The sequence below is a fragment of the Mustela nigripes genome, chromosome 6, assembly GCF_022355385.1.
Source record: "Mustela nigripes isolate SB6536 chromosome 6, MUSNIG.SB6536, whole genome shotgun sequence".
Taxonomy (NCBI): Eukaryota; Metazoa; Chordata; class Mammalia; order Carnivora; family Mustelidae; genus Mustela; species Mustela nigripes.
This window is the reverse complement of record NC_081562.1, coordinates 47,320,443-47,333,843: the sequence shown is the minus strand read 5'-3', so window position 1 is coordinate 47,333,843 and position 13,401 is coordinate 47,320,443. Positions and strand designations below refer to the sequence as shown.

Below are 13,401 nucleotides of genomic sequence, written 5' to 3'. Positions count from 1 at the left end.
CACAGTTAACTGCAGAGTTGAGCTGAACCAAAACAATAATACAATGCGAATGCTGAAGCCTGATATATAAGTCTTCTTATTTACCCCTTTCACTCTGCCTAGTTGCCAATTGTGGCATAAAAAATCAAGGCAGTTACGGTTATTACTTTAATTACATTACTAGAATCCTAATGGGGGCACACAAAGACTAAAAAATCAGTAGCCATAAAAGAGTGTTCTTGTAATCTCTTTGCTTTAGATGGCTGTAATATGGTACTCCTCACATATCTCGAATCCCTACTTTAAAAGTAATGACATCTCTGGGCGATTCAGTGTTAAATCTACCGTTGAAGGGCTCATGAATGAGTGACTCAGTACAGACGCAGGGTGCAGAGGGTAAAACATGACAGGGATTACAGAGTAGGTCTCAGGCGCGGAGACCGTGGGCTACCTTGAGCCATCCCGCGTAGAAGAAGAACTGCAGGAGCGTGAAGATCGGAATGTAAAGGTCTAGGTCATGCCCCGCATAGCCTTTGGTGGGATCCAAAAACTGGCGTCCAATCAGGCAGGCGAAGAAGAAGGTGTAGACTGCCAGGGTGACAACCTGCGGCGGAGAGAAGCCTGAGTGAGAGCCCGGCGCCAGGTGCCTACGGCAAGCAGCAAGGAAAAACCGAGTGCCAAGGGCTTGATACCTGGGTGTAGACCAGCGGAATCCCAACCCAGTCGTAGCCAAATAAGAGGCTGCACCAAGAGCGGTATTTGTTCATTTCCTAAGGCAGAAACAGATAAAACATAGTTTACTAAGATGATGGGTGGGGCAGTAAAGATTTCCTGGGATGTGTAGTGTGGCTGTGGCTTTTAGGAATATGTCCATAGAGGGGTGCCTGGGTGGCTCAGTGGGTTAAAGCTGCTGCCTTCGGCTCGGGTCATGATCCCAGAGTCCTGGGATCGAGCCCCGCATTGGGCTCTCTGCTCAGCAGAGAGCCTGCTTCCTCCTCTCTCTCTCTGCCTGCCTCTCTGCCTACTTGTGATCTTTGTCTGCCAAATAAATAAATTAAAAAAATATATTAAAAAAAAAAAAGGAATATGTTCGTAAAAGGATGAGGCTGGCTTTTTAAGGCTCTAATTGGTTCTGAGAGTGACTGCGAAAGGAAACATTCTGGAAATGGCCATCAACATCATTCCACAATGCAAAATGGATGACTGTAGTTGGACGTTTTAAAAATATTAAAAGAAATCAGGACTTTATAGAACTATCCCCTACTCTATTGAATCCATAATTTCTAACATGTATATTTCCCCAAAGTGGTGATGGGAAGGCAGGCATTAATATTTTAAATAAGTCATTTCTATCCATTTTGGTACATTTCTGTGAGAGCAGATTTTTTTTTTCCCTGTTTCTCTACCTCTTTTGAAAACATGTTTGCTATAGATTTTAGAAAAAAAGAAGCACATCCTCTGCCCCCTGCCCCCACGAGGACTTTACAACAACACTTACATTGATAGAGAATAATCTCTGTTTGGAGCAGGAAGAACTCTAATCCATTGATTCCACACCCCCCCTTTATCAAGCATAAGTTATTACATAAGACTGGGAAGAGGAGTTTATGTTAATTTGGGAGTTATTTTTATATCATTCATTCATTTTGCCTGATTCAGGCAGGAGATGGTCATGGCACATGTCTATCTAGCCCTTCTGTAAATTTGCTTTTCAGATGACCTCGGGGTTATTTTATTTAATGAAAACATCATTTCATTTCCTGGAGTATCTGAAAAGTTGGCTTAACCTCAGGAAATTCCAGCTGGGGGGATCTGACTGGACGGGTTTATTTTTACTCCAGATTTTATTCTAGGATCGTGGAGCCAGGGATGGTAAACACACCATGTGGACACAAGATCATTCAGAACTCTTGGCAGCTATTGGTAATCAATTAAGGGACACTTTCTTACAGAGCCTGTTACAAAGCCTAATTCTGTTTAGACTGAGTTTCTCAGCAACCACCAGCAATCAATATGACTTAAAACCTGTGTATTATTCCTGTCCTGCATGTTGAGGGTTCTGATACTGGTTCCAAAGGAACCGGAACAAAGCAGACTTGTCCTGGTCTGACCTGTTCCATCCAGATCCTTGCTGGTCTCTGATTAGCCTCTTAGACTGATGATTTGTGAGGTACTTACAGTCATCAATGATTGTAGATCAACACTGTCTCTGATTCTACCTTCCTTTCGGGCTTTTGCTGCAAGATTTCCAAACCAGATGAATGGAACCCAGTATTTCAGATGAGGAGATTTGAGATGGTCAAATAATTTTCTTTCATCTGCTGTCATAAAACCTTTAGCACAAAATAAAAATAGCACAATTATGCAGAATTAGTCTAGCACTAATACATTACCATAAATATTTTCATGGTTACTATGGGAGCATACAATTTGGGGATATTAAAGATGCATAAGAGATGCCTCAAGTAGTTTATACTTGTATTAGAAATAAGGAATGTGTGTGCGTGTGAATGCAAACACATTTTTTAATCTAACAATAATATATATCTAACTATATATATACTGTTACCTAACAATAATATATAAGTTATCTAAAATAATATATAAGTCAAGGCACGTTGGTAATCCCTCATAGAGATGGCCATTAGGAAGTAAGGTGACATTAAATGGGGACTAGAACATCTGGGGAAGGTTCCCTCTTTAGGTTTTGGTTTATTCATCTAAAATTGGGAGCAAGAGGGCGCCTGGGTGGCTCAGTGGGTTAAGCCGCTGCCTTCGGCTCAGGTCATGATCTCGGGTTCCTGGGATCGAGTCCCACATCGAGCTCTCTGCTCAGCAGGGAGCCTGCTTCCCTCTATCTCCCTCTCTGCCTGCCTCTCTGTCTGCTTGTGATCTCTCTCTGTCAAATAAATAAATAAAATCTTTAAAAAATAAATAAATAAATAAATAAAATTGGGAGCAAGAATACTTAGAAATGTTAGGATTAATGGGTGACCTGGGTGGCTCAATCGGTTAAGCATCTGCCTTTGGCTCAGGTCATGATCTCAGGGTCCCAGGACTGAGTCCCACATCAGAGAAGACCTCTTCTCCCTCTGCCTGCCTCTCCCCTTGCTTGTGCTCACTCTTTCTCTGATAAATAAATAATAAAATCTTTAAAAAAAAAGAAATGTTACAATTGAAAGAATTAAAGGTGTTAATATATACAAAACACTTAGTATAGTGTGGAAACCATGAATCACATACTTTTCCTCCTGCTTGCTTGCTCCCTCCACAGTCCTGATCAACCAAGTCCCCTTCTGTGAAGCCTTCCATGATGTTGGTCTTCTCCTTCCCTTGAGATTCCCCCCTTCAAATTTCCCCAGACAGTGCTCTCTGTTGCCTTGTATTAGGGATTGTCATACTTTGGAAGGGCAGTGAATGTACGATGTAAGGACCTATTTAGAAACTGTCCCTGCTCCCCTTCCCCAGGGGATTTACTTGAAGACAAGTCCTGGAAACCAGCTTCAGGTAACACAGCCCAGATACAAAGGTGGATCAGTGGGGGGATGCATACTGTCTCCCTGGTTACCAAGGAGTATGGGCCGGTCCTTTGGGAGCCTTTGGGCACCAATCCCTATCAAGGTGTAATAGGCTGGTTTAAATGTCTACTAGGGTAAATTCTAACTCAATTGGTCACCTAGCATCACTGTGGAGTTTCCTGTGTGTGTTACAATCTCATTGGTCACCTGTGCGTGGCCAAGCCTGACCGCATGGCCTTTGCCCTTAAAAGCTAGTCTGTGAAACAGAGAAGGGTCACCCTCTCTTGTAAGAGGTGCGGCCCTGAACTTTCGGTTAGATTCTTGATGCTTGGCGCGAAATAAAGCTTTGCTTGACCTTCGCTTTATATCAGTCTCGCTCCTTTAATCACGGACCCATTATTGGGGCATAACAATGATCTTCATAGTGCCCACAGCATATCTTAAAAGTATAATTTTTACAATCTTTATTTGTGTGTGTGCATGTATATAACACAGTTTGCCTGAGCTTGCAGTGACCTCTCTAGCCTCAGTTTTCCCAGATGTAAAAGAGAAATGATAGTACTACTTCCCAGGCACGTTGCAGAATTACATGAGATGGTGAACACATGTCAAGAGGTTAACATAATGCTTAGCACATACCTAGAACTCAGTAAGTGCCAAGGCATAATACATTATGAAATTTTAGTTATCCACCCCACCTCCAACATGCACAGTAAGGAAAGAAGAGATTTGAATAAGAGGAGAGGAGAAATAAGGGAGCAGGTTTATTTAATAAACAAACATTTACTGAATGTCTACTGTGCACCAGGGTTTGTTCATATAAATATCTACCTTATTTTTTATGTATTTGGGGGTGGGTAGGGGCAGAAGGAGAGGCAGAGAAAGAATCTCAAGTAGACTCCCCACTGAGCACAGAGCCCCCACATGAGGCTCAATGTCATGACCCTGAGATCATGACCTGGGTCAAAACCAGGAGCTGGACAATTAACCACTTGAGACACCCAGGTATCCTTCAAGTATGTACTTTAAAAGCTTGCAGTTTACTCTTGACCTTTTGCTTTTTAAAATATTTGATTGAGTCATTCAAATGCTACAGGAATCCAGAAGGACTAAAAGAATATTAATAAGAAAAGTCAGTCTCATTTTCCCAGCTACATAGTTTTCTCTCTGAAGGAATTACTGTGGCAAGTTTATTGTGTATCTTTCCAGAGAAATATCATTCAGGCTTAATTTTTAAGAACACAAATGGCTTTGGGGCGCCTGGGTGGCTCAGTGGGTTGAAGCCTCTGCCTTCGGCTCAGGTCATGATCCCAGGGTTGTGGGATTGAGCCCCGCGTCGGGCTCTCTGCTCAGCGGGGAGCCTGCTTCCTCCACTTTCTCTCTCTGCCTGCCTCTCTGCCTATTTGTCATCTGTGTCAAATAAATAAATAAAATCTTAAAAAAAAAAAAGAACATAAGTGGCTTTACACTAAACACATACATATCTGTCATTTGTTTCTATTTTTTGGTTATATCTTGGAGATCTTTTTTTGTTAGTATATACGGAGTGGCATCATTGTTTTTAAATGGCTGCTATCTAGCTAATTGTATACAATGTTCTATTTAATTAGTCCTCTTTTGAATAGATATTAAGTTGTTTTCGTTTTTTGGCTATTAAAAAAATAATAATGATGCAGGCTCCTGGGTGGCTCAGTTGATTATGTGAGTGCCTTTGGCTCAGGTCATGATCCTGGGGTCCTGGGATCGAGCCCGACATCGGGCTCCCTGCTCAGCAGGGAGCCTGCTTCTTCCTCCACCAGCTGTTCCCCCTGCTTATGCTCTCTCTCTGTCAAACAAATAAATTAAATTTAAAAAATAATGCAATTACTATTCTTGTACTTATTCCCTTGAATTTTTAAGTGGACTTTTTCGGTGTTAATTGTAATTTAGTACCAGTAATGTTTTCTGAATTAAATCTTTTTTCAAAAATAGAGTTTTGTTAGATACTAATTTTGAGTTACTTTTGTCTCAGGAATGTGGTCATTCGCTTATGAAATTCTAACACATTCATATGAAAATCGACTTTTGCCCCAATGTAACCTAGTTTATATCCTAATCACCTGTAATCAATTTACAAACATGATTATTCCGCTTTAAGTAATCCTCCCTCCTTACCATGGAGACGTAGTTTTATTTCAGAGGTGTTACTCTAATAGAAGAGGCGTCAAAGAGAAGAGAGACCTGCTCATTTTGAAAGTCACTGATTCATAGAGCCTTGGAGTTACCTAGATCTCGGTCAGTGTTTTTGAGAATAGGGGCTACTGATCGTGGGTATCTGAGTCACTTGTGACATCTGTCACCCATGGAGAGGGCTAGGCTCCACCCTCATCTACTAAATCAGACTCAGAACCAGCTCTGTGCCTTACCGTCTCATGTGGGTACTTCTAGAAAATTCTGATTCAGGTGGTCTAGAGTGAGGCTGGGCATCAGCATTCATTCAGATCTTCCAGAGTGATTTAATGGAATTGGGTCCAGGCAGTCACATGAGTACCAAGCTCTGCCGGAAATTCTTTTTTTTTTTAATATATATATATTTTTTATTATGTTCAATTAGCTAACATAAAAACTAACATCATTAGTTTTTGATGTAGTGTTCAATGGTTCATTAGCTGTGTATAACACCCAGTGCTCATAGCTGCAGGTACCCTCCTTAATGCCCACCCAGCTTCCCCTCCCTCCACCCCTTCAGTTTCACTCCTGAAGTCCAGAGTCTCTCATGGTTTGTCTCCCTCTCTGATTTCTTCCCCTTCCGTTTTCCCGCCCTTCCCTGGTGGTCCTCCTCACTATTCCTTATGTTCCACATACAAGTCCTGACACACAGCAACGTTTGAAAATCACTGCCCCACCGAATGAAGATTCTCGTTATTCAGTATTTGAAGTAAAGAGAGTATCAACTACAAAGCCAATATTTACCAACAGGAGACTCGTTTTAGATAATGCTCAGGTTATTTATATTGGCTTAGAAGGAAATTCCTCATGCCTGAGGAACTGGACTTTGTCTGGATGTCAAAAATAAAAATGAGCCTGATCGTTCCCTTCTCGATTCTCAGTGTATCTCAAAGTTCTTGCCTGATTGAGATACTCTGCCTTTTTTTTCTTCTTTTTCTTTTTAAAGACTGGCAGAGCATGATCGAGCCTTGTTACAAGAGGTTAATAAACTTGACCTGTCTTAGCTCTATGCTTAAAGATGTGTAGCAGAGGTTCATCCTTTACCTGGAAGCCTATTCTCTGACATTTCATATCAATTGGCTAGCAGTTACATTCTTGGGATTTATGCTGCAATTTTAAAAAAATTACCCCGTTTATATGCCAGTTGCAAGCTCTGTCATTTGACCAAAGAATAACTTTACCTCTGCTTATTTTTTATTCAGGAGTATGGATCAATTTGTGCTGGCAAGTTCTTTTTCGGCTTTTTAGCAGAATGCAAATATGCAAAGTGAGGGTTTATTCAGGGCGGACACGAAAGCTAGAGTTAGCCTCTCTCCCAGGTAGCACACCCACTCACTGGAAGGGGACAGGCAGAGCAAGGAAAGCTGGGGATTTTTAGTTTTTCAGCCCAGGGGTAAGGAGTACTTTGCTCAGCTCTATGGTTTGTCAACCAGACATTAATGTGTCCTCCAAGAGTGCACAGGCATGGTGGTTTTTGCTGCTCCCCTCAGGGTGACATGTCTTACTAAAAGTAACCCCGTCTTTGGAAATCACATCACTGGTCAAGTACAAGGAAATCCACAGATTGTTGGTCAAATCAATTAAAAGGATGTTTGTTATGAAATGGAATTCTATCCGTATCAGTACTTTAGGACACTGTAACCAGAGACCAAGGAACTTTTTCAGAATGTGGTCATTATGCTCATTGCTAGGACTGCGTGATCCGCACACCCACTGATCTGCCACAGTTTGGTAGCACTGTCAACTGGGCTGGTCCTCACACCACCCTGTGACCTTGACCTGTCAGTCTTCATGCCATATTCCCTCGGGTCCTACCCATAACCCTGACATTGTTGCTTTGTCTTGCTGTTACATCTGCTCAGAGCTCCTCTTGCTCTCTTCCTTCTGGCTTTCTGGCCAGGTAGGCTCTGTTCAACAATTTTCATACTTGTGCCAAGAAACCTCCTTAGTATTTCAAATCAGAGTAACATACCCCACGCCACGTTTTTACTTGCAACTAGAATTGTGATTTGATGGAATAGGACCTTCTACTTTAAGGTAAAATGTTACTGCCCTCAAGCCAAAGGCCTAATTAAGTCCACTGATAAACAATATTCCGGTCTTTAAAATTTTTCATCTGCCATGCAGTTGATCTGTTTTGCCTCAGTTGAAGCTCAGGCAGATGTCTTAGGCTTTTAAAGCAGAGTGTGCAAATGAGACTCTATTAGCAGAAGAGCCAAAAGCTCAGCATCTCAAAGCTTGAAGGCAGAATGGGTTTATTGCCAGTTCTTTCTGAAAGAGAAGGTTGTGCATTCAGCATCTGAGCCCATCTCAGAGAGATGACTTTTTCAGGAAGATTGCAATGTGCCTGGCTAATTTTTATCTCTGTACTGTACTTCCAAAATGAACTGAATGCAGCCACCGGATTTGACTACAGTGCTCCTTTAAACTCAATGGTAGAGGTTTAGAAATCCTTGTCAGCTGGAAAAATCAAAGGGAGGTCAGAGAGATTGAGGGAGAGAGATGGAATCACATTGTGAAACTGCTGTGGGCAGGATGTGAGACTTTTTTTTCTTTTTTTTTAAGACCAGGGACCACAGTAAGATACATTGTTCCCAAACAATGATTGGTTCTTTCAGCTGGTGGTCTCTCTGATATTTCCTGATCAGTTTAGTTCTGTTCTGTTCTGTTCTGTTCTGTTCCATTCCATTAAAAAATGCTGATTGCGAGCTATTAAAATGACTTAAGAACCCAGTAATGAATTACAAACCATAGTTTGAAAAGCTTGAAATAGGATATGGTTGAGTGAAATCAGTTTTTAGGATCGCAATCCTGGCCAGAGACAGAGAACATTTCCTCTTTTCCTCATGTGGATAAAACATCTCTACTCAGCCATATCCCTGTCTCCTGATAGTTCACCACCTTCTACACTTGACACACAGGAAATAACACCCCCTAAATCAGTGCTCTGAGCCCTCGCCTGTCTGGGTGGCCCAGAATTTTATTTTCCCTGAGTGAGCAGATGTGAGGTGATTTGCAGGTGAGGTTGGAGGAGTTGATAGCTGTGCCCTGTGTTATGGTACAGTGCTTCCTAAACTCTGCTGCGTGTTAGAGTGGTCGGGGGAGCTTTTAAAACTCTTGATGCCTGGGTCGCATCAAACACCTATTGAACCCAACGTCTGGGGTGGAAGCCAGACATCAGTATTTGTAAAAGATCCCTAGTGATTTCAACTTGCAACAAAATTTAGGAACATCTAGCCTAGTGCACAGAATTGTTATGCCATTTTAGCATTCTCGGCCTGGGGTCAAACATCCTACAGAGCTTCCGGGAGCTTGTTTGAGGTGGGGACTCTTAGTTGTTAAGCCCCAGACATTCTGATTCCAGCAGCTGCCCAGGAATGTGCAATTTAAAGTCCCCTTGATAAATGAATGTAGTCTATGATCACACTTTGAGAAACATTGAGTGGATGCCTTGATAAACTCTTAGAACTGTGTGGAATCTTCAAACCCTGACCTGCTGAGACTACCCATCATGGCATTCATTCAAGTAGGGTTCACCGTGCACTTTCTGTCCTATGTAGAGCAAGTGTGCATAGGTGAGTCAAGTTTCACTCACAGGATGACATTCTGTCTGTTCTGGGCACAGCATGTGAGACTATAGAGGTAACTGACTCAGCCTGTAAAAGTTCAGCCAGCAGGAAAAACTGGCACAGCTGCGAATGCCACTGTCCCCTTGATCACCTCTCTGGAGCGCAGAGTTGTGGGAGATCTCACAGAGACCAAGAAGCCCCACCGCCATGGAATGCATTGGAAAGAACTTAAACAGCCCCCCACAGGGCAGGAAGTGAATACTGTACAACAGCCATTTGATTTTACTTAGTGAGAGAAGATCACAAGTTACATGATCTGAGTATGGGGCTAGCTTTCCAGCCAGTGCATCTAAAGGTAGAACTTGAGTATCAACCCCCATTTGACAATTGGGAGCTTGCTTAGTTGTATTAATGTCTGTTTACTATAAGTGCTGCTAAAAATTCTGATGGGTTCTCCTCAGGGTCTTTCCTTATAGAAGAAGCTCAAAGAACCTCATGTTAAGAGTCAAGGGCTTTAAGAATACCAAACAGTGTCCTCTCCTCAAATTTTACTGTTTTCTTTCATTTTCTCTCTCTCTTTTTTTATTTAAGTAGGCTCTATACCTGAGCCCAATGCAGGGCTTGAACTCGTGACTCTGAGATCAAGACCTGAGCTGAGATCAAGAGGCAGACACTTTACTGACTGAGCCACTCAGGCACCCCCAATTTTACTGTTTTTTAATCACTCTTATGGGCTACCAAGCACAAAAGGAAACAATTTGGGAGAAATAGAAATACAATGTAGAGATATAAAGTTCAGCTGTAAATACATTTGTGTTTGTCTCTGAAAATGATTCATGTGAGAAAAGATTTGTAGCAATTTTTGCTGAGGACAGGGATCATATCTATTCTCACTTCTAGTTGTGCTCCCCTGCTCAGCACAGTGCCTAGCATATCATATACACTCAACAGATCTTTGTTAAATAAGCAAATACATGACAGATTTAGCAACAGCTTTAGTAATGTTTCTTTTAGAGGAGTGTAGATAATTTCCCATCACCTATTTCTGTGATTCTGGTGAGTAATTTTGAAGAGAAATTTTTTTTATCCTGATCACTATGAAACACCAACTAAAATGTTTTGATTCAGTTTTATTTCATAATGCAAATACCCATTTAAGGCCATTGCTTGAACTGGAAAAGGTCTGGAATTGTGCACCTGACCTGACTTAGGATGAGTGACATCTTCCAGGGCTGGTAATTGGAATGACTGAAATTTTCCAGGCCAGGTTTGTTGCCAATAGGCAAAATGATAGAGATACTTCTGTTATAGCTCCTCTGGTAAATAACTGAGAACAGACCAGTTTAGGGAATTTTCAGCATTACAGATGTTATTTTGTACTCTACGGGTATTTCTATTTCGTGTGAGCAGAAATGAACCCATTTTATTTTTAACTTGAGAAATTTAACCTGTAACATCAAAGCATATGTATTGCCCCAATGATGTTTGATCCTTTTAATTTTCCGGACTACTGGAACTTGACTGTCCAACTTCAAAGCAAGGAAAGTTAGGGACTAGCAGGTGGGTGACCTAGGTCATCTGGCTCTAGTCAAGAGATTGCCAGATGCTTCAGAAGGAGATGCTGGTCATTCTCTCTGCCCTCTACTCAGTTCTGAATTCCCAGAAGATTCCCTGAAGCCAGGCAAAGCTGTTAGAAGGAAACTCCAACCATCTTAAAACCCATTGTCTCTCAGAATATGATCCAGGGACCCCTTGCCTCAGAGTGTCCAGGGGCTTGTTAAATCCATTCATTTCTGGCCACCACCCCAGATCTACTGAATCAGAATCTCTAGGTGTGGTATCTTGGGATCTGAATTTTTAGCAATATTGACTTTTAACAAAATCTACTATGCACTGAGGTTTGAGAACATGTACTTTTCCTGACAGGTGATTTTATGTAGGAAAGTCACCAGACAGGAAGTAGGTTTTCTTGTACCCTCAACATTGCCTCCAGCCTTTGCCCCCACTCCTCTGGGGCCCTTGTGCTTTACTTACTAGCCCTCTCTCCCCTCAGGCAGAGCAGGTGCCCTGGCTCTGGACTCAGGACATCTGCCAGACATTTTCCGCCATCCCTGAACTTCCTGTTCTTCCCAGAAACGTTGGCACAGGCCAAGGACAGTCAGACAGTGATGGAGGCATGTGTCCAGCTGGGGGGAAGTGGAAACTGACCCCATGTGCACACTGACTCAGCTTTCTCTGTTGGGGAAAGGAGCAAGTTTGGTGAGCCAGCTGCCAGTCCACAGAGAGGGTGCCCACTCAATATGGTGGACTGTGGGCCAGTCAGGAAGGATCTGGCCTCTGGAGTGGCTCCCCCAGCTCGGAGGGCAGTGGTTTGGAACCTTTGCCTTTCTGCCCAGTGCGCAAACTTTATGTCCCTGTGGCTACAAGCTGTCCAATCACTGCTTTTTCTGCTTCTTGTGAGAACACTTCAGAGGGAGCGAGAACAGTACGGACATGTTCCCTGTGATGTCAGGGAACCAGACCTCAGAGGCACCCGCACAGGCCTAGGCACCCTCATGGCTCCAGTCAGTTCTGTCCACACAAACCAACTGAGTCACTGAAGTCAGCACAAGGCTCATTATGCCCATGCATAAAAGCCTCCTCAAAAAAGCCCTCAAATACCAATCTTTATTTTAAAAAATCTGTTTTCAAGGCCATTTCAGAAAAGGAGCCTGGATACAGCAACCTAATTTGAGACTGTACTCAATATAAAGGCAGAATCACCTCACGTTTTTTGTTTTTATTTTTGTTTTTTAAAGGTTTTATTTATTTATTTGAGAGAGAGACAGAGAGAACATGAGAGAGGAGAAGGTTGAAGGGAGAAGCAGACTCCCCGTGGAGCTGGGAGCCTGATGTGGTCCTTGATCCCGGGACTCCAGGATTACGACCTGAGCTGAAGGCAGTTGCTTAACCAACTGAGCCACCGAGGCGCCACCTCATGGTTTTAAAATGTGTATTTATTAATCTATCCCAACCATCTATCAGACCGACAAACAACCACCAAGCACAACTACCAGTTTTTATTCAGTGCCTGCCCACAATGATCTCATTTAATCCTCATCCCATTGAGGTCTGCTCTGACAGCTTCTCTCCTAAATATTAACACACCAAAGAGAACCATCCCCCCAACATGACTTGTTCCCAGCATACTGTGCCCAGGAGCGCGGATTGAACAAATGCATCTATGTTTTTTTTGGGGGGGGGGGGTTCTTTTCAAAGTAATCTCCACACCCAGTGTGGGGCTTGAGCTCACAACCCCATGATCAAGTGTTGCACCTTCAGCAGACTGAGCCAGGCAGGCATCCCCAACTCCATCTACTTTGAGGAGTCAAAGAGAGACCAGAGCCACACTGCCTAGACAAAAACTCATGGTTGGTTCCTGCTAGAATGGACTTTTAGAAAAGGTCAGATGATATTAACATGGTTCTAATAAATATAGTAATTATTATTATAGTATATTTACCTAAAGGCCATGTGACTCTTTGCCACTTAATTTGAAGTTGACTCTCTGCCACTTCTCTTTTGCACCCCTAGGAAACTTCTTGAGAGCAGTGACTATGTCTTACTCATTTTTGCCTCTGAAGACTGTTTCTGGCACATAGGAAGTAATCAGTAAATGTTTCTTGGATGAATGAATAAATAAAATTTCAGAGGGATTTTGGAGGGTCCCATCTAGGCTGAGGGGAGTCCACGGAGGGCAAAGGCGTTCACCATACCTGCTTCAACCACGTGGTCCATGGTTGGGAACCTTTTGTACACAGCCGTGCTTACAGAGCGGAAGATGAGCAGAGACGTGAGATTGACGTAGCGCATCAGCGTCCTTCTGAGCAGGCGCCCGTGCTCGTCCCTTCCGTGAACACTGCTGGAGATGAGGAACATCAGCCTGTCCGGCCAGGGCAGATTCACAAACTGGTTCCACCATCGGTTCACTACCAGAGTGACATAAAACCCTGTAAAGTGACAGGAAATGATAAAGCCATTTCTTGCAGCATACATGGTGACCCTGATGCTTTTAGCAGAATTTCAGCTTTTATAGGGATTGGGATGTAAAAATATGTTGCTATCTGTATCTTAGAATTTTGCCCTCC

The 13,401-nt window shown here is 42.7% G+C and overlaps 1 protein-coding gene across 1 annotated transcript in view; it reads right to left on the bottom strand.

The window, feature by feature from the left end:
• The window catches only part of BEST3 (bestrophin 3), a 34,438-nt gene that overhangs the window by 17,287 nt on the left and 3,750 nt on the right, over positions 1-13,401 (bottom strand). Inside the window, exons 3-6 of the mRNA XM_059404462.1 lie at positions 13,030-13,263; positions 2,158-2,312; positions 672-749; positions 431-583 (exon numbers count right to left, since the gene is read on the bottom strand). Of these exons, the coding sequence (XP_059260445.1) occupies positions 431-583; positions 672-749; positions 2,158-2,312; positions 13,030-13,263 (620 nt within the window). The remainder of the gene's footprint in view (positions 1-430; positions 584-671; positions 750-2,157; positions 2,313-13,029; positions 13,264-13,401) is intronic.